Source organism: Heptranchias perlo, chromosome 6 (genome assembly GCF_035084215.1).
Source record: "Heptranchias perlo isolate sHepPer1 chromosome 6, sHepPer1.hap1, whole genome shotgun sequence".
Lineage (NCBI taxonomy): Eukaryota > Metazoa > Chordata > Chondrichthyes > Hexanchiformes > Hexanchidae > Heptranchias > Heptranchias perlo.
The window spans coordinates 2,368,290-2,394,918 of NC_090330.1; the positions used below are offsets into that span (position 1 = coordinate 2,368,290).

General features: G+C 50.9%; 3 protein-coding genes across 5 annotated transcripts in view; all 3 read left to right on the forward strand.

The window, feature by feature from the left end:
* Window positions 1-5,428, forward strand: part of tomt (transmembrane O-methyltransferase) — a 10,529-nt gene extending 5,101 nt beyond the window's left edge. The window contains exons 2-3 of the mRNA XM_067985606.1: window positions 3,751-3,962; window positions 4,856-5,428. Of these exons, the coding sequence (XP_067841707.1) occupies window positions 3,751-3,962; window positions 4,856-5,176 (533 nt within the window). The 3' untranslated portion in view covers window positions 5,177-5,428. The remainder of the gene's footprint in view (window positions 1-3,750; window positions 3,963-4,855) is intronic.
* Window positions 5,429-9,293: 3,865 nt separating this feature from the next.
* Window positions 9,294-15,633, forward strand: anapc15 (anaphase promoting complex subunit 15). 2 transcript variants are annotated; one of them, XM_067985612.1, is made up of 5 exons: window positions 9,294-9,361; window positions 11,418-11,538; window positions 12,237-12,296; window positions 12,633-12,773; window positions 13,744-15,633. In XM_067985612.1, exons 2-5 carry the CDS (start codon window positions 11,419-11,421, stop codon window positions 13,789-13,791), a joined length of 369 nt encoding a protein of 122 aa, XP_067841713.1. In that variant the 5' UTR covers window positions 9,294-9,361; window position 11,418; the 3' UTR covers window positions 13,792-15,633. The 2 variants fall into 2 exon arrangements, with proteins under 2 accessions (XP_067841713.1, XP_067841714.1); XM_067985613.1 differs by having other exon boundaries at window positions 12,636-12,773.
* A 2,237-nt stretch (window positions 15,634-17,870) lies between these two features.
* Window positions 17,871-26,629, forward strand: part of folr (folate receptor) — a 32,753-nt gene continuing 23,994 nt past the window's right edge. The window contains exon 1 of one of the 2 annotated variants that reach the window (XM_067985609.1): window positions 17,871-17,990. The gene's annotated coding sequence lies outside the window, so the exon portion shown is untranslated. Of the gene's footprint in view, window positions 17,991-19,235; window positions 19,288-26,629 lie in introns of those variants that run through there. The other variant, XM_067985608.1, reaches the window with a different exon arrangement.

A 26,629-nucleotide genomic window follows, 5' to 3' on the forward strand; every position in this document is an offset into this window, starting at 1 on the left:
TATTGGTGGGGGGGGAGGGTGAGTGAGATTGGTGGGGGGGGGTGGAGAGGGTGAGAGGGATTGGTGGGGGGGGGGAGGGTGAGAGAGATTGGTGGGGGGGGGGGAGTGGGAGGGTGAGAGAGATTGGTGGGGGGGGAGAGGGTGAGAGAGATGGTGGGGGGGGAGGCTGAGGGTGAGAGAGATTGGTGGGGGGGGAGGGTGAGAGAGATTGGTGGGGGGGGAGAGGGTGAGAGAGATTGGTGGGGGGGGGGAGGGTGAGAGAGATTGGTGGGGGGGGGGAGGGTGAGAGAGATTGGTGGGGGGGGGGGAGGGTGAGAGAGAATGGTGGGGGGGGAGGGTGAGAGAGATTGGTGGGGGGGGGAGGGTGAGAGAGATGGTGGGGGGGGAGGGTGAGAGAGATTGGTGGGGGGGGAGAGGGTGAGAGAGATTGGTGGGGGGGGGGAGGGTGAGAGAGATTGGTGGGGGGGGGAGAGGGTGAGAGAGATTGGTGGGGGGGGGGAGGGTGAGAGAGATTGGTGGGGGGGGAGGGTGAGTGAGATTGGTGGGGGGGGGAGGGTGAGAGAGATTGGTGGGGGGGAGGGTGAGAGAGATTGGTGGGGGGGGAGGTGAGAGAGATTGTGGGGGGGGGAGGGTGAGAGAGATTGGTGGGGGGGGGAGGGTGAGAGAGATTGGTGGGGGGGAGAGGGTGAGAGAGATTGGTGGGGGGGAGGGTGAGTGAGATTGGTGGGGGGGGGAGGAGGGTGAGAGGGATTGGTGGGGGGGGGAGGGTGAGAGAGATTGGTGGGGGGGGGAGGGTGAGAGAGATTGGTGGGGGGGGGAGGGTGAGAGAGATTGGTGGGGGGGGAAGAGGGTGAGAGAGATTGGTGGGGGGGGGAGAGGTGAGAGAGATTGGTGGGGGGGAGAGGGTGAGAGAGATTGGTGGGGGGGGGGAGAGGGTGAGTGAGATTGGTGGGGGGGGGAGGGTGAGAGAGATTGGTGGGGGGGGGAGAGGGTGAGAGAGATTGGTGGGGGGGGGAGGGTGAGAGAGATTGGTGGGGGGGAGAGGGTGAGAGAGATTGGTGGGGGGGGGGAGAGGGTGAGAGAGATTGGTGGGGGGGGGAGGGTGAGAGAGATTGGTGGGGGGGGGGAGAGGGTGAGAGAGATTGGTGGGGGGGGGAGAGGGTGAGAGAGATTGGTGGGGGGGGGAGGGTGAGAGAGATTGGTGGGGGGGGGAGGGTGAGAGAGATTGGTGGGGGGGAAGGAGGGTGAGAGAGATTGGTGGCGGGGGGAGGGTGAGAGAGATTGGTGGGGGGGGAGAGGGTGAGAGAGATTGGTGGGGGGGGGAGGGTGAGAGAGATTGGTGGGGGGGGGAGAGGGTGAGAGAGATTGGTGGCGGGGGTGGGAGGGTGAGAGAGATTGGTGGGGGGGGGGAGAGGGTGAGAGAGATTGGTGGGGGGGGGGAGGTGAGAGAGATTGGTGGGGGGGGAGGGTGAGAGAGATTGGTGGGGGGGGGGAGAGGGTGAGAGAGATTGGTGGGGGGGGGGAGAGGGTGAGAGAGATGGTGGGGGGGGGAGGGTGAGAGAGATTGGTGGGGGGGGGGAGGGTGAGAGAGATTGGTGGGGGGGGTGGGAGGGTGAGAGAGATTGGTGGGGGGGGGGGAGAGGGTGAGAGAGATGTGGGGGGGGGGGAGAGGGTGAGAGAGATTGGTGGGGGGGTGGGAGGGTGAGAGAGATTGGTGGGGGGGGGAGAGGGGAGAGAGATTGGTGGCGGGGGGGGAGCGGGTGAGAGAGATTGGTGGGGGGGGGGGAGAGGTGAGAGAGATTGGTGGGGGGGGGGGAGAGGGTGAGAGAGATTGGTGGCGGGGGTGGGGGGTGAGAGGATTGGTGGGGGGGAGAGGGTGAGAGAGATTGGTGGGGGGGTGGGGAGGGTGAGAGAGATTGGTGGGGGGGTGGGGGGGTGAGAGAGATTGGTGGGGGGGGGAGGGTGAGAGGATTGGTGGGGGGGGAGAGGGTGAGAGAGATTGGTGGCGGGGGGGGAGGGTGAGAGAGATTGGCGGGGGGGGGAGAGGGTCGAGTGAGGCACTGCCTTAGCTTGGCTTCCAGTGCGGAGGTCATACATAGGAACAGGTGGAGGCCATTCAGCCCCTCGAACCTGTTCCACCATTCAGTTAGATCAAAGCTGATCTGTATCTTACCTCCATCAACCCGTCTTGGTTCTGTAACCCTTAATACCCTTACCCAACAAAAATCTGTCAATCTCGGTTTTGAAAGCTTCACTTGACCCCAGCCCCAACAGCTTTTTGGGGGAGAGAGTTCCAGATTCCCACTCCCCTTTGTGTGAAGAAGTGCTTCCTGACATCACCCCTGAACGGCCTGGCTCTAATTTTAAGGTTCTGCCCCCCTTGTTCTGGACTCCCCCCACCAGAGAAATAGTTTCTCTCTATCGACCCAATCGAATCCTTTAATCATCTTAAACACCTCGATCAGATCGTGATTGTGTCCGGGACTCGGGGAGAGGCCGACAGACTCACCTGTTCCGAAGGTCACCGGCCGTCACTGGGGGGGTCGGAGGTTGCAGCTGGCAAAACCCTTGGTTGCGAGATTGACCAATGGGGGAGAGGGGAGAATGTTGAAGGAAGTGCCCCTGAGGTCAAGGACAGGTCAGATTGGGGAACTCCAGCTGGAAACTGCTCCTGATTTTCTTTCTATGTTCATTCTCGTGGCGTGGTGCGTGCTGGGAAGCCGGCCTTTAGTGCCCATTCCCAGTTGCCCTGAGATGGTGGTGATGCAACTGAGGGGCTTGCTGGGTCACTACAGAGGGCGGTTCAGAGACAATCACGTTGGTGCGGGACTGGAGTCACAGATAAGAGAGAAGGAACTTGCATTTATATCGCGCCTTTCACGACCGTGGGATGTCCAAAGCGCTTCACAGCTAATGAAGTGTTTTTAAAGTCTAGTCACTGTGGTAATGTAGGGAAATACGGCAGCCAATCTGTGCACAGCAAGGTCCCACAACAGCAATGAGATTAACGACAGGTAATCCAGGCTGACACTCCCAGTGCAGCACTGAGGGAGCGCTGCACTGTCAGAGATGCCGTCTTTCGGATGAGACGTTAAAACGAGCCCCGTCTGCCCTCTCAGGTGGATGTAAAAGATCCCACAGCCACTATTCGCAGAAGAGCAGGGAGTTCCTGGGCCAATATTTATCCCTCAACCAACATCACTACGAAATGGTTGATCTGGTGAGCATAACATTGCTGTTTGTGGGACCTTGCTGAGTGCAAATTGGCTGCTGCGTTTCCTACATTACAACATAGGAACAGGAGTAGGCCATTCAGCCCCTCGTGCCTGCTCCACCATTTGATGAGATCATGGCTGATCTGTGATCTAACTCCATATACCCGCCTTTGGCCCATATCCCTTAATACAACAGTGACTACACTTCAAAAAAGTACTTAGTTGGCTGTAAAGGGACGTCCTGAGGTGGTGAAAGGCGCTATATAAATGCAAGTTCATCGTAGGCACAGCACAGCAGGAGGCCATTCGGCCCATCGTGCCTGTGCCGGCTCTTTGAAACAGCTGTCCAATTAGTCCCACTCCCCCTGCTTTTTCCCCATAACCCTGCAAATTTCTCCCCTTCAAGTATTTGTCCAATTCCCTTTTGAAAGTTACTATTGGATCTGCTTCCACCGCCCTGTCAGGCAGCGCGTTCCAGATCAGAACAACATTACACTTTTTTCTTTCTTTCTTTTTTTCCTCCCCCAAATCGCAGGTAAGATCCTGGAGCGGTTGATTTATGAGAAGGTTCCCCTGACGCTCCTGGAGTTGGGAACCTACTGCGGCTACTCTGCGGTCCGCATGGCTCAGACGCTGCCCCTCAACGCCAGGCTCTACACCGTGGAGATGGACGAGAGAAATGCAGCGGTGGCCGAGAAGATAATTCGCCTGGCCGGATTCGACGAGGAAAACGGTGAGTGCCGCGGCGTGACCAGCACCGACCGAGGGGCATCTCACCCCGTGAGACATTAGATCCTCCTTCTCAATACCGTTTAGCAGTTTATATTCCTCCTTAACCGTCTCCTCTCTGAAGTGAGAGCTTAACCCTCTCTAATGTTTCCAGGTGTCGGGCGTGGCTCAGTGGGCAGCACTCTCGCCTCTGGGTCAGGAGGGCGTGGGTTGAAGTCCCCACTCCAGAGACTTGAGCACAAAATCCAGGCCGACACTCCCAGTGCAGTATTGAGGGAGCGCTGCACTGTCGGAGGTGCCGTCTTTTGGATGGGACGTTAAACCGAGGCCCTGTCTGCCCTCTCAGGTGGACGTAAAAACAATCCCCCACCTGGGAGTGTTTGATGGGGCAGTGAAGAGGGAGCTTTACTCTGTATCTCACCCGTGCTGTACCTGCCCTGGGAGTGTTTGACGGGACAGTGTAGAGGGAGCTTTACTCTGTATCTAACCCGTGCTGTACCTGCCCTGGGAGTGTTTGACGGGACAGTGTAGAGGGAGCTTTACTCTGTATCTCACCCGTGCTGTACCTGCCCTGGGAGTGTTTGATGGGACAGTGTAGAGGGAGTTTTACTCTGTATCTAACCCGTGCTGTACCTGCCCTGGGAGTGTTTGATGCGACAGTGTAGAGGGAGCTTTACTCTGTATCTAACCCGTGCTGTACCTGCCCTGGGAGTGTTTGATGGGATAGTGTGGAGGGAGCTTTACTCTGTATCTAACCCGTGCTCGTGTTGGGTCAGAAGTTGGATAATGTTCCATTTCTGAAGTCCCTCACCTATTCAGCACAAAAATTCCCCCTCAACTCTGATGACTTACAGAATGAGGTGAACGTCCTTTCCCGCGGAATGAACTGAAAGTGTTTTCCCTGTGGGCAGGTGGAGCAAATCATCAGTCCCTCAGATGAGGTGATCCCTCACTTCAGGGAGAGGTTCGGTGTGGACAAGTTTGACTTTGTCTTCATGGACCATTGGAAACGCTGTTACCTGCGGGACCTGCAGTTACTGGAGGATCACAACCTGCTGCAGGAGGGGAGCGTGATCTTGGCCGACAATGTTATCTTCACGGGCGCCCCCCACTTCATGCAGTACGCCAAGAGCTGTGGGAAATACCGCTGGAAGATCCATCGCACGCACCTGGAATACTTCCATTACATCAGGGATGGGATGGCCGAGCTCACCTACGTTGGGCTCAAATAGAGGACAATAAACCTTCGACTCGAGACTTCAAAGACTGAGAGCAGGACTGCCATTAGATCACATTCAGGGAGGGCAGAAGAATGTTTGTGATTGGAGAAAGGCTATTGAACTCAGTCCCACCTCCCCACCCTCTCACCATATCCCTCAATGCCACCTTTCTCACTGTATCCCTCAATCCAACCCTCCCCACCATATCCTTCACTCCCACCTACCCACCTTCTCACCATATCCTTCACTCCCACCTACCCACCTTCTCACCATATCCCTCACTCCCACCCATCCACCTTCTCACCATATCCCTCACTCCCACCTACCCACCTTCTCACCATATCCCTCACTCCCACCTACCCACCTTCTCACCATGTCCCTCACTCCCACCTACCCACCTTCTCACCATGTCCCTCACTCCCACCTACCCACCTTCTCACCATATCCCTCACTCCCACCTATCCACCTTCTCACCAAATCCCTCACTCCCACCTTCTCACCATGTCCCTCACTCCCACCTACCCACCTTCTCACCATATCCCTCACTCCCACCTACCCACCTTCTCACCATATCCCTCACTCCCACCTACCCACCTTCTCACCATATCCCTCACTCCCACCTTCTCACCATGTCCCTCACTCCCACCTACCCACCTTCTCACCATATCCCTCACTCCCACCTATCCACCTTCTCACCAAATCCCTCACTCCCACCTTCTCACCATGTCCCTCACTCCCACCTACCCACCTTCTCACCATATCCCTCACTCCCACCTACCCACCTTCTCACCATATCCCTCACTCCCACCTATCCACCTTCTCACCAAATCCCTCACTCCCACCTTCTCACCATATCCCTCACTCCCACCTACCCACCTTCTCACCATATCCCTCACTCCCACCTACCCACCTTCTCACCAAATCCCTCACTCCCACCTTCTCACCATGTCCCTCACTCCCACCTACCCACCTTCTCACCATATCCCTCACTCCCACCTACCCACCTTCTCACCATATCCCTCACTCCCACCTATCCACCTTCTCACCAAATCCCTCACTCCCACCTTCTCACCATGTCCCTCACTCCCACCTACCCACCTTCTCACCATATCCCTCACTCCCACCTACCCACCTTCTCACCATATCCCTCACTCCCACCTATCCACCTTCTCACCATATCCCTCACTCCCACCTACCCACTTTCTCACCATATCCCTCACTCCCACCTTCTCACCATGTCGCTCACTCCCACCTACCCACTTTCTCACCATATCCCTCACTCCCACCTTCTCACCATGTCGCTCACTCCCACCTATCCACCTTCTCACCATGTCGCTCACTCCCACCTATCCACCTTCTCACCAAATCCCTCACTCCCACCTTCTCACCATGTCCCTCACTCCCACCTATCCACCTTCTCACCAAATCCCTCACTCCCACCTTCTCACCATATCCCTCACTCCCACCTACCCACCTTCTCACCATGTCCCTCACTCCCACCTACCCACCTTCTCACCATATCCCTCACTCCCACCTACCCACCTTCTCACCATGTCCCTCACTCCCACCTACCCACCTTCTCACCATGTCCCTCACTCCCACCTACCCACCTTCTCACCATATCCCTCACTCCCACCTACCCACCTTCTCACCATATCCCTCACTCCCACCTATCCACCTTCTCACCAAATCCCTCACTCCCACCTTCTCACCATGTCCCTCACTCCCACCTACCCACCTTCTCACCATATCCCTCACTCCCACCTACCCACCTTCTCACCATATCCCTCACTCCCACCTATCCACCTTCTCACCAAATCCCTCACTCCCACCTTCTCACCATATCCCTCACTCCCACCTACCCACCTTCTCACCATATCCCTCACTCCCACCTATCCACCTTCTCACCAAATCCCTCACTCCCACCTTCTCACCATGTCCCTCACTCCCACCTACCCACCTTCTCACCATATCCCTCACTCCCACCTACCCACCTTCTCACCATATCCCTCACTCCCACCTATCCACCTTCTCACCAAATCCCTCACTCCCACCTTCTCACCATGTCCCTCACTCCCACCTACCCACCTTCTCACCATATCCCTCACTCCCACCTACCCACCTTCTCACCATATCCCTCACTCCCACCTATCCACCTTCTCACCATATCCCTCACTCCCACCTACCCACTTTCTCACCATATCCCTCACTCCCACCTTCTCACCATGTCGCTCACTCCCACCTACCCACCTTCTCACCAAATCCCTCACTCCCACCTATCCACCTTCTCACCATGTCGCTCACTCCCACCTACCCACCTTCTCACCATATCCCTCACTCCCACCTACCCACCTTCTCACCATATCCCTCAATGCCTTCTCTCTCTCTAGAAACTCATTTAATTGCCCCCTGACCCCATTTACACTGTCCTCGCCAATGTTCCCTGGGAACTTATCCCACAACTCGATTTCCCTTTGGGCGAAAGAGTTATCAACAGCTTGCATTTATATAGCGCCTTTACCACAATTAATAGTATTCAAACACAGACAGTGCCTGGGGACCAATCTTTCCTAACAATGTAAGTTACTGATATTTGGAATTATGCTCGTTCCCCCTCCCCACACCACACCCTCCCATGGACAGTAATACTACGGGGGGGGGGGGGGAACACAGTTCAGTGTGACTCCCAGTCTTTTAACTTTCCCCAAGAATTGCTCACTGATCCTGCGGGATGATTGAGAGCCACAGGAGGGTGGGAGGTGGGAGGGAGGAAAGTGAGAGGGTGGGAGGGAGGTGAGTGAACGGCTGCAGGATTCTTGTTGGTTTCTGTGATGCAGCTTATTCTTTTGATTATTTTTTGTGTTTTTTTTGAACACTTTACACCGAGATGAATAAAATATTTGTGATCAGAGTGACGAGAAATGTTCTCAAAATAAAACTGTTGCGGCTTGAAATTCTGTGCGTTTTATTTACAAATTTTAGGTTTTGATGAACCAGCTTTGAACGAGTTGTTCTGATCTGGAATGCGCTGCCTGAAAGGGCGGTGGAAGCAGATTCAATAATAACTTTCAAAACGGAATTGGATAAATACTTGAAAAGGAAAAATTTGCAGGGCCATGGGGAAAGAGCAGGGGAAGTGGGACTAATTGGACAGCTCTTTCAAAGAGCCGGCACAGGCACGATGGGCCGAATGGCCTCCTTCTGTGCTGTACGATTCTATGAACGTGGAGAGCAGATCAGGCGAGGGTGATGGGAGCAGGGTCGCCAACTCTGGTCGAACGGTTTCCGGGAGGTTTCATCACATGACCTCTGACCGCCCGTCCCCCACGCTCCCGCCATTGGTCGCCCGACATGTCCATCCTTGTGACAACCTGCCTTTCCCGGCCAATCGGAGAGCAAACCAGACTCTTCGTTAACCCGATTGGATGATTCTTGACTGTCACTCAAGTGACTTTCTCACGTCTCCGATATTTTTAAAACTAATAAACCAAAGAGTTCAAAGGAAATGGAAAGGAAAAACACAATTCTTTTTTAAAACGCCCCTATAATTGTCCTCGCGGGTCTCCTTGGAGCAGGAGATTAATCATTGATTCCTGGAGACTCCAGGGCAATTGGCGACCCTTGGTGGGAGGGAGGAAACTCGCTCCAAAGCGCTACACCATGGGGCGATGGCCCTCGCACCTGCGATACGGTGGGCACACTCCCTTCCCCCTTCCCTCCCCCCCTCCTCCGCCAGCTGTATATCGTCACAGGGAGATGCCGAGTGCAAACCCCCGGAACTAGATGTTGCTCCTGAGTGTTCTTGGGGGGGGGCGATGGAGGGATGGGGTGGGGAGGCAGTGAGGGGGGGGGGGGGGAGAGAGGGTGAGGGGCTGAGGTGATGGAGGGGGAGAGGGAAGGTGAGGGGGTGAGTGAAGGGGAGATGGAGGGAGCAGCTGAGGGGGTGGGGAAGGGTGAGGGAGATAGAGGGGAGGGTGAGGGAGATAGAGGGGAGGGGGAGGGTAATGACCTTCCCCCGCCCGACCTCAGGATTCTGCACCAATAAAACAGGTTTAAAGGCGGCCGTCGGGTGAAATTCCCTCCGGCTCCGAAATCGCTGCATCCAGAAAGCGGAACCTTCCTCTCCCTCCGCTCGCTTCCGGGGGACAGGATTGCGCGACGGACCTACGTCCGGTCGGGGCGGCGGGCGGGAGTCAGGTAGGAGCGGCGGCGGCGGCGGGCGGCGGCGGGCGGGCCCAACCCGAGAGAGAAACCCGCCGCCACCGGCAAACATCGAACAAGAATTAACGGGAGGTCCCCGGTCCCCGCCCCGGCCTTGCCCGGAGGCTCCGACGGCTAGGCCCCGCCCCTCCCCGGGCCCTCGGGCGCCCCCGAGCGGCCGGTCACCAGCCCACGTGCTCCAGGAGTGGGCGCGGTGACAGGTGGTGAGCGCAGCACGTGTTTGGGCCCGTGGTTCCCAAAGCTCTCCACCACTGGGGGATTTCCTCACCTCCTCACCCCGTCTGTTGCAGACTCATTGATGGAGATTGATTGCTGTGATTAGTCAACAATCCATTATCCTATCCTGCGACTATCAGGAGGACGGACGGCCGTCTCCACCAGACTCGACTATTCCAGTGCTCTCCTGGCCGGCCTCCCATCTTCCACCCTCCGTAAAACTTCAGCTCGTCCAAAACTGCCCTGTATCCTAACTCGCACCAAGTCCCGTTCACCCATCACCCACTGTGCTCGCTGACTTACATCGGTTCATCTTGATTTAAAATTCTCATCCTTGTTTTCAAATCCCTCCATGGCCCTCGCCCCCTCCCTAACCTCCTCCGGCCCTACAACCCTCCGAAATCTCTGCATTCCTCCAATTCTGGCCTCTTGTGCATCCCCGATTTTAATCGCTCCACCATTGGCGCCTGTGCCTTCAGTTGCTTCGGCCCTAAGCTCTGGAATTCCCTCTCTCTACCTCCTTTAAGACGCTCCTTAAAACCTACATCTTTGATGAAGCTTTTGGTCACCTGTCCTAATATCTCTTTATGTGGCTCGGTGTCAAATTTTGTTTGTTAATTGCTCCTGTGAAGCGCCTTGTAATGTTTTACTATGTTAAAGGCGCTTTATAAATGCAGATTGTTGATGTGGGCAAATCTGGAGAAGCACCTGTCAGTGTTTCCAATTCTTGCCTGCTCCAAGACTCATCGACTGGTACCCCCAACTCGGCCCCCTCTATGCTCAGTGAATAAAAACAGCCTCTGCTGTGGGACTGAGCCCTGCGGATCAGCAAGGTCCCAGGATTAATCCCCTGTCTGTGCTGCATTAACTGACCTGAGCCGGGATAGCAGCTGGGGAGTTACAATTGGGCTGAGTGTGTCTCACTGTTGATGGGGACAAGATGGGCCTCAGCTGGAGTATTGTGTTCAATTCTGGGCACCACACTTTAGGAAGGATCTCAAGGCCTTGGAGAGGGTGCAGAGGAGATTTACTAGAATGGAGCCAGGGATGAGGGCCTTCACATATGTGGAGAGACTGGAGAAGCTGGGGTTGTTCTCCTTGGAGCAGAGACGGTTAAGGGGAGATTTGACAGAGGTGTTCAAAATCATGAGGGGTTTTGATAGAATAAATAAGGAGAAACTGTTTCCAGTATGAGGTTCAGTAACCAGAGGACACTGAGGTAATTGGCAAAAGAATCAGAGGGGAGATGAGGAGAATTATTTTTACGCAGCGAGTTGTTATGATCTGGAATGCGCTGCCTGAAAGGGCGGTGGAAGCAGATTCAAGAATAACTTTCAAAAGGGAATCGAATAAATACTTGAAGGGGAAAAATTTGCAGGGCTATGGGGAAAGAGCAGGGGAGTGGGACTAATTGAATAGCTCTTTCAAAGAGCTGGCACAGGCATGATGGGCAGAATGGCCTCCTCCTGTGCTGTAAGATTCTAAGATTAGCCAGGGATCCCACTGTCGAACGTTATGCGGCAACTCCCGCTGTAAAGTACGATGGAGATGGATCAGGCTTGGCTCTGATGGCCACCCCACCACTGGTTGAATAGCTGATGCTTTGAACTGATGCATGAAGAATGGTTACTGGAGTGAGAGAATTGAAGAACTTCGCGACTCAGCCTTCAGGAGACAAGCGTAAAACTGTGGGGAAAATATGGAATCCTCTTAGATCCCCAGTACTGGTTGCTGTCCAAATCGATAAAAGACAAGGAAAAAAAATCCCTGTCTCAGTTAGTTTCTAACTGTGTAGTTTGTTTTTCTGTCTCTTGAGGATGTCGACGCTCTTTCCCTCGCTCTTTCCCCGAGTGACGGAGTCGCTGTGGTTTAACCTGGATCGACCGTGTGTGGACGAGAATGAACTCCAACAACAAGAGAACCAGCACCAGGCTTGGGTCGGTGTGCCAGCGGGTGTTTGTGCTGGCGAGTGTGTCTATATCCATGTGCCCGTGTGTGTATCTGTAGGTGTGCGTGCGTATCTGTTTGTGTGCGCGCGCGTCCTTGTGTATCTGTTTGTGTGCTCGTGTGTATGTGTTTATATAGTCAGGATGAGAGTTGGGTTGGTTCATGTATCGAGGTCAGATTATACAACTGTGAAAATTTGTGATGTCATAAAATGTCCCAGCGTTGAAACACAGCGGGGGGAGGGAAGCAGCAGGAGGAATGATCCCAGGTGTGAACAGGATGAGGTTAGATATGGTTAAATCCTGCCACTTGGAGGAAAGGTTAAGGAGAGAACTCCCTCAATTATATAAAGCATTAAATGGCACAGATAAGGTGAACCCAGAGAATCACTTCAAGACAGGTTAGGTCAGTAAGACCAGACAATGCAAATTTAAATTGGTGAAAGGTAAATTTAAAACGGATCTTACAAGGAATGACTTTACTCAGAGTGATAAACATGTATAATAATGTGAGGATGGGAGTCAGGTGTTTGGGGAGCTCAGAATGTCATTGGATGTGAGGTTGATGGAGTTACAGTTTTAGATTGATAGACTTGATGGGCTGAATGGCCTCTTTCCTTGAGATTATGATGTTATGAATTTCCTTTCTCTGCTTGCTCTCTCACTCGCTCTCTCTTTCTTGTTCCCAGTTACAGAGTATCGCGGAGAAGAACAATACTTTGGTCCCGATCGGAAAGCCTGCCTCTGAGGTGAGTGTCTGACTGGATCCCAGATTTCCGTGACAAAGGCCAGGCACCGTTGAGGTTGCGGAAATGCTGGTTGTAAAACGGGTCGTGTTAAAGGCGGGAGGGAGCTGTTGTTCAGAGTTCCAGCAATGGCTTTAATGGGACGAGTCACTGCATTTCAAAAAACGATTCGCAGTATGTGAGGTGCTTTGGGGCGTTTCATAGAGGGGACGATATAAACACGAGACTTTCTTTGTTAAACATTTAATGTGTCGAGTGGAAGGGAAATGGCCATTTTACGATGAGATTCACACTGCAGTCGAGTCCCTTTGTTTAACCTGTATCTTGGGGTGCCCACAGCAGAACTATGATGATGAGGAAGAGGAAGATGACGAGGACGACGAGGACAGTGAAGAGGACTCTGAGGAGGATGAAGACATGCAGGACATGGACGAAATGAACGATTACAATGAGTCGCCCGATGACGGAGAGATAAATGAGGTGAGCAGTTTAAGAGGCAGCTACCCTGCTCAGTGCAGCTCCAGGGAACTGGAACCCAGGGACCGTCCGTTCCAAGTCGGGTGCATCACGGCAGGACTTGTGTCCCTGTGGGAGCAATTGGTTTTCTCGGGGGGTGGGGGGCGGAGGGGGGGGTGGGGTGGGGTTGCCTGCTTTAAGTTCATCAAGAGTGACTCAGCGAGTACAGCGGGGGGAACTCGGGCTGGATCAAACTTTAAAGGAAAGCAACCTCTCGTTTTCGTGGTGGCCGCTTGCCAGGTCTGGAAAGCCTGAGCGGAGGGGCCTGTTTTTGGAGTTGGACGTCTTTCAGGTGTCATTGGGGATGGCAAGGGCGAAGGACCCTGGAATCGACCCTCTGTGCCCATTTTATGCCTGTGATTTCTCGGGATGTGGGCAAGGCAGGCATTTATTGCCCATCTCCTAGTTGCCCTGAGAAGGTGGTGGTGGGCCGCCTTCTCGAACCGTTGGTAGCAGTTTTGCTACAACTGAGTGGACACTTCAGAGGGCGGCTAAGAGTCAACCACGTTGGGTGTGGGGACTGGAGTTACATATCGGCCCAGACCAGGTAAGGACGGCAGGTTTCCTTCTCTAAAGGACATTAGTGAACCAGTTGGGTTTTTACGACAACCTGACAGTTTCATGGTCACTTTTACTGAGACCAGCTTTTTATTTAAGTTGCAATCCAATTCTTAAACCGCTCATGGTGGGATTTGAACTCCCATTCTCTGGATTGTTGGTCGAGTAACAGAGCCACTCCCCTATTGTACCCTAAATGGGTGCAACAACGTCCAATTTCTACCCCTCTGTCCTCCCCAAGTGGTCAAATATTATTTGCTGGGATCTGCCATGGAACACGATTCCTGCGGCAGTGTTAGGCTGGGTGATGCAGTGGGTTCACAGTCCTCCTGCCCACGTTACAGCTCTAACTCCCTCAACCTGTTGTTCCCCGCAGATCGACATGGAGGGCGCCGATCAGGATCAGGACCAGTGGATGATCTGAAAGACCGACTGCTGTCTTCGCCCTCTTGAAACCGAGGGATCGATTTATTCTCCGCGCGGACTTCCCGTATTGACACTGGGGTCAAGGTGCTTGGTGCGGAGAACGATGAGTCCGACCCCAACCCCTTCTCCCGCCCCTCCCCCCACCTCCACTTCCCCCCCGCCCCAAACAGGCGTCTGCTTTCTGTAGAGCAACAGTAACCGTGAGCTTCTCCTTGTAATGGATGACAACAGGAGGAGGCCATTCAGCCCCTCAAGCCTCTTCAGTCATTCAATTAGATTGTGGCTGATCTGTACCGTAACTCTATCTACCCACCTTGGTTCCATAACCCTTAATACCCTTACCTAACAAAAATCTATCGGTTTCAGTTTTGAATTTTTCAATTAACCCCCAGCCTCAGCAGCTTTTTTGTGGGAGAGAGTTGCAGATTTCCAGAGCTGGGGGAAAGCAGTGTTATGTTGCTGTGTTATTTTACCTCTAAGCAAGCGCATGTAATCATTGTGCAGGCTGTTGCCGTCCTGTCTTATCATTTGTAGAATCCTGAACCGTTTGAGTGGAATCTGATCCCTTGGGAATGTGGCGGCGAGTTTCCTATCTCGGCTGCGCTGTCGGGGAGGTGGAGGGGCCAAGCAGAGACCAGGTACATCTCCGATTACATCGAATGTACAATACAGAAACAGGCCATTCGGCCCAACTGGTCCATGCGGTGTTTACGCTCCACACGAACCTCCTCCCTCCCTACTTCATCTCACCCGAGCAGCTTATCCTTCTATTCCTTTCTCCCTCATGTGTTTATCCAGCTTCCCCTTAAATGTATCTATACTATTTGCCACAACTACTCCTTGTGGTAGCGAGTTCCACATTCTCATCACTCTCTGGATAAAAAGTTTCTCCTGAATTCCCGATTGGATTTATTAGTGACTATCTTATATTTATGGCCCCTAGTTCTGGTCTCCCCCAAAAGTGGAAACATTTTCTCGACATCTACCCTATTGAACCCCTTCATAATTTTGAAGACCTCTATCAGGTCACCCTGCAGCCTTCTCTTTTCTAGAGAAATGAGTCCCAGCCTGTTCAGTCTTTCCTGATAGTTATAACCTCTCAGTTCTGGTGTCATCCTTCCCTCATGGGGAGGGAGGGGACTCGCAGCGACTGGTACCGTTGGTTTGGTGCTAGTTCTCTTGCCTGCCCTTTTGACCAGCTATGGTCCATAAGCTGTAAAAGGGGCCTGAATTGAACAGCCTGACTATGAACCCCGTAATCTAGGCCAGTCACCCGGCACTGGCACTCCACCCAGTCGCCCATCGGTGGGGTGCAAGAGTCCGAGGCCACTGTCCATTCGTGTTCCAGCCACTAAGTGTCGATCAGGGGCTCGAGCAATCTCCTTGACCTTTCCTGGGGCACCCTGACTGACTGCAGCTACTACACCTGAGATCAGCCAACTTGGCCAGGGACTGGGAACGGGACCGGAGCCCTGTGTAAATCAGCACCACACTGGTACCCACTGAGCCACAGGAGCTAAGTTGTTCAGTTCCGGTTGTCCCCATTTTCCTGCGAGACTTGTAACACCCTGAAACAAGGTGCGTGCTTGTTGTGAAATGCGGTGGCTTCATTGGTGCAAACTGCACAGAGGGAGTCGATTCTCTATTACAGACACACAGTCGATTCATCACACAGAGCGAGGCAATGACCTCGCTCACAGAGGGAGTCGATTCTCCTCAAATGCACACAAGAGCCTCACTCACCACACACAGTACTGTATTTTCTACCTGTCCTGTACAATTGTTGAGGAAGGTTTCTGCTGAATTTTGTAATAAAATGTTTTTTTATATATAAAGTCCAGCCCAAGTGTTCTACCGCTGTGTTTATTTTATACCTATCTTTCTGAAGTGTCAGTATCAAACCAGGTCAGGTACTGCACGGGTTAGAGACAGAGTAAAGCTCCCTCTACACTGTCCCGTCAAACACTCCCAGGGCAGGTACAGGGTTAGATACAGAGTAAAGCTCCCTCTACACTGTCCCATCAAACACTCCCAGGGCAGGTACAGGGTTAGATACAGAGTAAAGCTCCCTCTACACTGTCCCATCAACATTTCAATGTTAGTTGGACCCTTACTCTACCTGTGTGGTTTCCCACCTCAGCTATATTTTATTCCCTGTTCCAGTGAGGTTGACGACTTCATTCCACATTATAGCAGCTCTTTTCTTGGACCCATTCCCACAAGAGCTGACTTCATCCTGGCCCCCGACTTGTTTAAATAGCCTTTTACACATCACAGAGAATTTCCTCCCTTTATTCTGGGCCGGATTTTAAACAGAGGGGTGAAAGGCCAGTACACTAACCCACAGTCCCACCCAGGCTCTGCTCTGCACCGTTTGGAACCGCACCTGTGGAGCAGTTTATGAACGTGATGCCAAATGGTAATCAATGTCTCATTTATTAATAGTCAAATCAAACATGTAAAAGATAGTAATAATACAGAGAGTGAAACAATATTACCCCGTTTGATCTCTGGGCAGAGTTCCTCATTAAGTTGGCGGTCCAGTCGTTTTGAGTCTTCTGACAACTAGGTGTGCTTCTTCGAATCCTCTGCTCCGAGCTCAAAAGATACTGGGTTTTTAAAATCCCATCCCCCTACCCCAACCCCAACCCCAACCGGGCTGGACCCTCACACCATATGTGGAGAGACCCTTATAGATTAATAAGGTTGTTTCCCAAAGAATTTGAGATGGTCAGCTGGTTTTGACATTACTCATCCAACCACAAGACCCTTTGCCAGATTGTTTTTCAAGGTCAATTTGTTTTTGACTGCACTAATCTAGCTAGCATATCATTGTCCTGCCCTTACTGCTATTTTTAGATGGTTATTCTGCTTTTTGGGCCATTGTTCCTCTTTTAACTACGTAGCTGCCTGACTCACCATAGGATGATAAAAGTTCCGTCATCATCCAGCTTACTGAGCCAACACAGCTTGCACAGTATCATGGTTAATAGCATTAAGAAAAATATGTCAATTTGCCCCTATTCTTACACCTGTCTATTACAACCAACAAGAGGGCATAATCTTAAGACAGCACCTCCGACAGTACAGCCCTCCTTCAGCACTGCACTGGAGTATCAGCTGAAGACTCTGGGAGTGGGACTTGAACCCCTGACCTTTTAACTTAGAGGCAAGAGTGCTGCCCACTGAGCCACAGCTAACACTATGTAGAAGCTTCAGCTTTAAACAATGAGAACATGGCTAACATGTATCGTAGGTAAGTGAAATAAATCTACCTCTTTGACCAAGCTTTTGGTCACTTATGTGGCTCGGTGTCAAATTTTGTTTGATAATCGCTCCTGTGAAGCACTGTGGGACATTTTACTACGTTAAAGGCGCTATATAAATGCAAGTACTTGTTGTTGAAGTTAGCTCGAGATTAACAGCTGGAGAAAGAAAACGTGTTTTTTGAGCAAATCTGAACAGAAAGATTAGGTTCAGAAAGAGGAAGCAGAGAAAATACGGGACAAAGAGGAATGAGTTCAGCCTATAACCGTGGGAAAGCTCAGATAAGAATGAAGCCTCTGCGGTAGCTGAGGGTCGAGTCCTGCGTTGTGAAAGGAAGTTTGTTCGCCAGGACGAAGTTCAGACGAAGGGTCATCGACCTGAATCATTATCTCTGTTTCTTTCTCCACACGTGCTGCCTGACTTGCTTTGTATTTCCAGCATTTTCTGTTTTTAATTTTAAAGTGTGGTCGCTGTTGTAATGTAGGAAACACAGCAGACAATTTGCACAATTGGATAAATACTTGGAAAGGAGAAATTTGCAGGGCTATGGGGCAAGAGATGGCTGGCTTGGGGGGGGGGGAATGGGACTAAAAACAGAAAGTGCTGGAGAAGCTCAGCAGGTCAGGCAGCAGCTGTGGAGAAAGAAATGGGACTAATTGACTAGCTCTTTTGAAAAGAGCCAGCACAGGCACGATGGTCCGAATGGCCTCCCTCCCTGTGCTGAAGCAATCTCAAACTCCAGCTGCCCGCGCCTGCGCAGCCGGCCTCCCATGTAGCAAAGGCTGCGGGGACACATGCGCAGTAGGGGAGCTCGGCGTGGAAAAAAAACACGTGTTTGTCCCCGGGAGCTGGAACCACGAGTGAGCGGCGCACGCAGCCCGCGGAGAGCGGGACCCAGGAGCGATTGGAGAGAGAGGCGCCTGAGCACAGGTGAGGGAGGGACTGTTGGCAGCACAGTGTGGTTTGCAGGGCTGTGTACTGACCCGTTTAAAGCCTGGCTTACTTTCCGGGAGGGAGCTGCAATTTGCTTTTAATTGCAACCAAGAGGGGGAGGAAACCAGTGTGTGTGTGTGTGTGTCTTTATTCTGAGTGAGTGGGTCTACACTGAGGTGCGTGAAGGGGGGCAGCTTTGGGACCGGTGGGATTTGGATGGACAACTGTGCCACTCATTTTGAAAAATGGACATTTTTTTGACTGCTGCTTTAGAAAAAAAATTTAAATAACAAAAAAATGTTGCCTGTTGCAAACTGGGTATAAAGTGGCTGCACGAGGATGAATAAGAGCGTGGAAATAAATGTCAGTTGATTTAATGGTGTTTGAAGAGACTGAGGCAAGCTGGCAATGTGTGTAGAGGGGAGGGGGGTCTGCTGTTCAGGGGGCTGAAGCAGTTAGAGTGGGTTCCAATTTTAAGCCAAGCTCCAGGCGTCTCACTCTAAATGAGTGAGACATATCTGTGACTGATGTGTGCTTTAGTGTAGGGAGTCGTACAACACCAGGTTATAGTCCAACAGTTGGACTATAACCTGGTGTTGTACGACTCCATACATTTGTCCACCCCAGTCCATCACCGGCATCTCCACATCATGTCTGCTTTAGAAGTTAGACACTCTAGTTTGGGCAATAATTGGCCTTCTAATTGTGAAAATTGGTTGGAAAAATTCAGGTTTTCCTAAGTTTAATCAGAGAATCATAGAAATTTACGGCACAGAAGGAGGTCATTTGGCCCACTGTGTCTGTGCCGGCAGGTCTTAACCCTGTTCAAATTATCCCCCACCCTCTAAACACCACGTGCCTTGCCGCAGGGGGATTTTAACTTTTAATCTTAGCCTCAAATCAGCAAAATAGATATTGGCCTAATTATATATTAAAAAGAAAGTGTGCAACTTCAGAGACTGGCAATTGTATGAAATGAGGGAGTGGGTTGTTCTGTGAGGTGGAATTGAGATCATTGTGTGTGCCCTGTGTGTGCGCAAGAGGGTTGTTTTGGGAATCCATACGTCCTTTTTCAAATGTCCATCCTGGTTTTGGAATTGGCAAAAAGTGGTTGGTCGGTCACTATCCGTTAGCGGTCAGTCAGCTGGCCATCTGCCAGTCTGGTTTTTTGAGTGAGTTTCTGGAAATTTCTATGATAAATTGGACTGATATTTAAAATGTTTCTGCTTTTTTTCTGCATTTCATGAGCTGGGCTGAAGGGGGAGCTCCAGGTGCTGCATACACCTGAGTGAAGGTGAGGAGAGCGTCGGCTGCTGCATACATTGATTAATCAAGGACATGATGTGGAGATGCCGGTGATGGACTGGGGTTGACAATTGTAAACGATTTTACAACACCAAGTTATAGTCCAGCAATTTTATTTTAAATTCACAAGCTTTCGGAGGCTTCCTCCTTCCTCAGGTGAACGATGTGAAAATGAAATCCTCGAAATGAAATCGCATTTATAATTCACAGAACAATGCTTGGTGATTACAGACAGTTTTTTCAACTGCCCGTTGCCAAGGCAATCAGTGTGCAGACAGACAGGTGTTACCTGCCAGGTCTCAGAATATACAAATCACCAAAAAAAACAACAAACAAAAAAAAGAGATAGAGAGGTAGAAACATAGAAAAGACAGCAACTGACCCGTTATATTAAAAACAGATAACATTTGTTCGCTGGTGGGGTAACGTGTAGCGTGACATGAACCCAAGATCCCGGTTGAGGCCGTCCTCATGGGTGCGGAACTTGGCTATCAATTTCTGCTCGACGATTTTGCGTTGTCGTGTGTCTCGAAGGCCGCCTTGGAGTACGCTTACCCGAAGGTCGGTGGATGAATGTCCATGACTGCTGAAGTGTTCCCCGACTGGGAGGGAACCCTCCTGTTTGGCGATTGTTGCGCGGTGTCCGTTCATCCGTTGTCGCAGCGTCTGCATGGTCTCGCCAATGTACCATGCTCTGGGGCATCCTTTCCTGCAACGTATGAGGTAGACAACGTTGGCCGAGTCACAGGAGTATGAACCATGCACCTGGTGGGTGGTGTCCTCTCGTGTGATGGTGGTATCTGTGTCGATGATCTGGCACGTCTTGCAGAGGTTACCGTGGCAGGGTTGTGTGGTGTCGTGGACGCTGTTCTCTTGAAAGCTAGGTAATTTGCTGCGAACGATGGTCTGTTTGAGGTTGGGTGGCTGTTTAAAGGCGAGTAGTGGAGGTGTGGGGATGGCCATAGCGAGGTGTTTGTCCTCATTGATGACATAAGAACATAAGAACATAAGAAATTGGAGCAGGAGTAGGCCAATCGGCCCCTCGAGCCTGCTCCGCCATTCAATAAGATCATGGCTGATCTGATCCCAACCACAAATCTAAAGAACACAAGAAGTCGGAGCAGGACCCGGCCACATAGCCCCTGGGCCCTCTCCGCCACCCACAGGGCATTGACCGATCCGAACTCAGCTTCATGTCCAATTTCCTGCCCGCTCCCCATAACCCCTAATTCCCTTTACTTCTCGGAAACTGTCTATTTCTGTTTTAAATTTATCTAATGATGTAGCTTCCACAGCTTCCTGGGGCAGCAAATTCCACAGACCTACCACCCTCTGAGTGAAGAAGTTTCTCCTCATCTCAGTTTTGAAAGAGCAGCCCCTTATTCTAAGATTATGCCCCCTAGTTCTAGTTTCACCCATCTTTGGGAACATCCTTACTGCATCCACCCGATCAAGACCCTTCACAATCTTATATGTTTCAATAAGATCGCCTCTCATTCTTCTGAACTCCAATGAGTAGAGTCCCAATCTACTCAACCTCTCCTCATATGTCCGCCCCCTCATCCCCGGGATTAACCGAGTGAACCTTCTTTGTACTGCCTTGAGAGCAAGTATGTCTTTTCTTAAGTATGGAGACCAAAACTGTATGCAGTATTCCAGGTGCGGTCTCACCAATACCTTATATAACTGCAGCAATACCTCCTTGTTTTTATATTCTATCCCCCTAGCAATAAAAGCCAACATTCCGTTGGCTTTCTTGATCACCTGCTGCACCTGCATACCAGCTTTTTGATTTTCTTGCACTAGGACCCCCAGATCCCTTTGTACTGCAGTACTTTCCAGTCTCTCGCCATTAAGAAAATAACTTGCTCTCTGATTTTTCCTGCCAAAGTGCATAACCTCACATTTTCCAATATTATATTGCATCTGCCAAATCTCCGCCCACTCACCCAGCCTGTCTATATCCCCTTGCAGGTTTTTTATGTCCTCCTCACTCTCTACTTTCCCTCCCATCTTTGTATCATCTGCAAATTTTGATATGTTGCACTCGGTCCCCTCCTCCAAATCGTTAATATAGATTGTAAAGAGTTAGGGACCCAGCACCGACCCCTGTGGAACACCACTGGTTACTGGTTGCCAGTCCGAAAATGAACCATTTATCCCAACTCTCTGCTTCCTGTTTGATAACCAATCCTCTACCCATGCCAGAATATTACCCCCAATCCCGTGATTTTTTATCTTAAGTAATAATCTTTTATGTGGCACCTTGTCGAATGCCTTCTGGAAGTCTAAATACACTACGTCCACTGGTTCCCCTTTATCCACCCTATCCGTTATATCCTCGAAGAACTCAAGCAAATTTGTCAGACATGACTTCCCCTTCATAAAGCCATGCTGACTTTGTCCTATTAAATTATGCTTATCTAAATGTTCCGTTACTGTCTCCTTAATAATAGACTCCAAAATTTTACCCACCACAGATGTTAAGCTAACTGGCCTATAATTTCCAGCCTTCTGCCTACTACCCTTTTTAAATAACGGTGTTACATTAGCAGTTTTCCAATCTGCCGGGACCTCTCCTGAGTCCAGGGAATTTTGGAAAACTATCACCAAAGCATCCACAATCCCTACTGCCACTTCCCTCAAGACCCTAGGATGGAAGCCATCAGGTCCAGGGGATTTATCCGCCTTGAGTCCCATTATTTTACTGAGTACCATCTCTTGAGTGATTTTAATCGTATTTAGCTCCTCCCCCCCGAGAGTCCCCTGTTTGTCCAGTGTTGGGATATTCTTAGTGTCCTCTACTGTAAAGACTGAAACAAAATATTTGTTCAGCATTTTTGCCATCTCCATGTTTCCCACCATTAATTTCCCGGTCTCATCCTCTAAGGGACCTATGTTTGCCTTAGCCACCCTTTTTCTTTTTATATAACTATAGAAACTCTTGCTATCTGTTTTTATATTTTTTGCTAATTTCTTTTCATAATCTAACTTCCCTTTCTTAATCAATCCTTTAGTTACTTTTTACTGTCTTTTGAAGAATTCCCAATCTTCTATCCTCCCACTAAGTTTGGCTATGTTGAAGGCTGCGGAGAACATGGCGTAGTTTCTCCGCTTCGGGGAAGTACTGGACGACAAAGGGTACTCTGTTGGTTGCGTCCCGTGTTAGTCTCCTGAGGAGGTCTATGCGATTTTTTGCTGTGGCCCGTCGGAACTGTCGATCGATGAGTCGAGCGTCATATCCCGTTCTTACTAGGGCGTCTTTCAGCGTCTGGAGGTGTCCATCGCGTTCCTCCTCGTCTGAGCAGACCCTGTGTATTCGCAGTGCCTGTCCATAGGGGATGGCCTCTTTGACGTGGTTAGGGTGGAAGCTGGAAAAGTGGAGCATCGTGAGGTTGTCCGTGGGCTTGCGGTAGAGTGAGGTGCTGAGGTGCCCGTCTTTGATGGAGATTCGTGTGTCCAAGAAAGAAACTGATTCTGAGGAGTAGTCCATGGTGAGCTTGATGGTGGGATGGAACTTGTTGATGTTATCGTGTAGTCTCTTTAGTGAACTAGTGAGCAACGGAACTACGCTGCCTACATGAAAACCAAGAGCAGGAAGCTTGAGAAACTCGGCATCACCACCAGCATCGACCAAGCTTCCCCTGGTACCACGGTTGCAACCACAGGGAAGTCCATCATCAATTTGTCCGACCACACCCTTCAACCAGACGAAATCGAAGTTCTCAGCCGAGGGCTCAATATCTGCCCCACTACCAAAATGGACCCCACTAGACACAGAGGAATTCATCAGGAGAATGAGGCTCCGGGAATTCTACCACAAACCCCAAGATTTCAGCAGCGAACCCAATGAGACAATCGACGATCCGGAACAGCAGACAGAGGGATCCGCGGTACAGCAACCGAAGAGGAAAGAGTCAAACTGGACTCCTCCGGAGGGTCGCTGCCCTCAGCTGGACATGTATGCTCAAGCTGTCAGGAAATGCGTCAATGCCAGATTCATCAGCCGCACTCAGAAGACAGTCCAGAATGTCACCCGAGCACAACGCAACGCCATCAACGCTCTCAAGACCAACCGCAACATCGTCATCAAACCAGCGGACAAAGGAGGAGCCATAGTCATACAGAACAGAACGGACTATTGCAAAGAAGCATACCGACAACTGGACAACCAGGAACACTACAGACGGTTACCCGCAGACCCGACCAAAGAACACACCCACCAGCTCAACAAACTGATCAAGACCTTCGATCCAGACCTTCAAAGCATCCTACGCACTCTCATCCCACGTACTCCCCGCGTGGGAGACTTCTGCTGCCTCCCAAAGATACACAAAGCCAACACACCCGGACGTCCTATCGTATCAGGCAACGGAACCCTGTGTGAGAACCTCTCTGGATACATCGAGGGCATCCTGAAACCCATCGTACAGGGATCCCCCAGCTTCTGTCGCGACACTACAGACTTCCTACAAAAACTCAGTACCCACGGACCAGTTGAACCAGGAACACTTCTCACCACGATGGACGTCTCGGCACTATACACCAGTATCCCCCACGATGACGGCATCGCTGCGACAGCATCAATACTCAACACCAACAACAGCCAATCTCCGGATGCCATCCTACAACTCATCCGCTTCATCCTGGATCACAATGTCTTCACCTTCGATAACCAGTTCTTTACCCAAACACACGGAACAGCCATGGGGACCAAATTCGCACCCCAATACGCCAACATTTTCATGCACAAGTTCGAGCAGGACTTCTTCACTGCACAAGACCTCCAACCAACACTATACACCAGATACATCGACGACATTTTCTTTCTATGGACCCACGGCAAGGAATCACTAAAGAGACTACACGATAACATCAACAAGTTCCATCCCACCATCAAGCTCACCATGGACTACTCCTCAGAATCAGTTTCTTTCTTGGACACACGAATCTCCATCAAAGACGGGCACCTCAGCACCTCACTCTACCGCAAGCCCACGGACAACCTCACGATGCTCCACTTTTCCAGCTTCCACCCTAACCACGTCAAAGAGGCCATCCCCTATGGACAGGCCCTGCGAATACACAGGGTCTGCTCAGACGAGGAGGAACGCGATGGACACCTCCAGACGCTGAAAGACGCCCTAGTAAGAACGGGATATGACGCTCGACTCATCAATCGACAGTTCCGACGGGCCACAGCAAAAAATCGCATAGACCTCCTCAGGAGACTAACACGGGACGCAACCAACAGAGTACCCTTTGTCGTCCAGTACTTCCCCGGAGCGGAGAAACTACGCCATGTTCTCCGCAGCCTTCAACATGTCATCAATGAGGACAAACACCTCGCTATGGCCATCCCCACACCTCCACTACTCGCCTTTAAACAGCCACCCAACCTCAAACAGACCATCGTTCGCAGCAAATTACCTAGCTTTCAAGAGAACAGCGTCCACGACACCACACAACCCTGCCACGGTAACCTCTGCAAGACGTGCCAGATCATCGACACAGATACCACCATCACACGAGAGGACACCACCCACCAGGTGCATGGTTCATACTCCTGTGACTCGGCCAACGTTGTCTACCTCATACGTTGCAGGAAAGGATGCCCCAGAGCATGGTACATTGGCGAGACCATGCAGACGCTGCGACAACGGATGAACGGACACCGCGCAACAATCGCCAAACAGGAGGGTTTCCTCCCAGTCGGGGAACACTTCAGCAGTCATGGACATTCATCCACCGACCTTCGGGTAAGCGTACTCCAAGGCGGCCTTCGAGACACACGACAACGCAAAATCGTCGAGCAGAAATTGATAGCCAAGTTCCGCACCCATGAGGACGGCCTCAACCGGGATCTTGGGTTCATGTCACGCTACACGTTACCCCACCAGCGAACAAATGTTATCTGTTTTTAATATAACGGGTCAGTTGCTGTCTTTTCTATGTTTCTACCTCTCCATCTCTGTTTTTTTTGTTTGTTTTTTTTGGTGATTTGTATATTCTGAGACCTGGCAGGTAACACCTGTCTGTCTGCACACTGATTGCCTTGGCAACGGGCAGTTGAAAAAACTGTCTGTCATCACCAAGCATTGTTCTGTGAATTATAAATGCGATTTCATTTCGAGGATTTCATTTTCACATCGTTCACCTGACGAAGGAGGAAGCCTCCGAAAGCTTGTGAATTTAAAATAAAATTGCTGGACTATAACTTAATCAAGGACAGTCAGCATGGATTTGTTAAGGGAAGTTCATGTCTGACTAACTTGATTGAACTTTTTGAGGAGGTAACAAGGAGGGTCAACGAGAGTACTGTGTTTGATGTCAAAAGCCTTGCTAAAGTCCATGTAGATTACAAGGTCCTACATGGCAGACTGGTCAGGAAAGTAATAGCCCATGGGATCCAAGAGAAAGTGGCAAGTTGGATCCAAAATTGGCTCAGTGGCAGTAAGCAAAGGATAATGGTTGACGGGTGTTTTTGTTGCTTCAGTGGGGTTCCGCAGGGCTCAGTACTAGGTCCCTTGCATTTTGTGGTATAAATCAATGATTTAGACTTAAATGTAGGGGGTATGATTAAGAAGTTTGCAGATGATACAGAAATTGACCTTGTGGTTTATAGTGAGGAGGAAAGCTGTAGACTGTAGGAAGATACCAATGGATCGGTCAGGTGCGTAGAAAAGTGGCAAATGGAATTTAATCTGGAGAAGTGTGAGGTAATGCATTTGGAGAGGGAATACACAATAAATGGGAGGATACTGAGAGGTGTAGAGGAAGAGAGGGACCTTGGAGTGCATGTCCACAGATCCTTGAAGGTGACAGGACAGGCAGATAAGGTGGTTGAGAGGGCATACGGGATAGTTTCCTTTATCAGTCGAGGCACAGAATATAAGAGCAGGGATGTTATGCTAGAACTGTATAAAACGCTAGTTAGGCCACAGCTGGTGAACTGCATACAGTTCTGGTCACCACATTACAGGAAAGATGTGATTGCACAAGAGAGGGTACAGAGGAGATTTACGAGGATGTTGCCAGGACTGGAGAATTTTAGCTGTGAGGAAAGATTGGATAGGCTGGGGTTGTTTTTCTTAGAACAGAGGAGAGATTTAATTGAAGCGTATAAAATTATGAGGGGCCTATATAGAGTGGATAGGAAGGGACTATTTTCCTTAGCAGAGAGGTCAATAACCAGGGGGCATAGATTTAAAGTAATTGGTAGAAGGATCAGAAGAGAGATGAGGAGAAATGTTTTCACCCAGAGGGTGGTGTGGGTCTGGAACTCACTGCCTGAGAGGGTGGTAGAGGCAGAAGCCCTCAATTCATTTAAA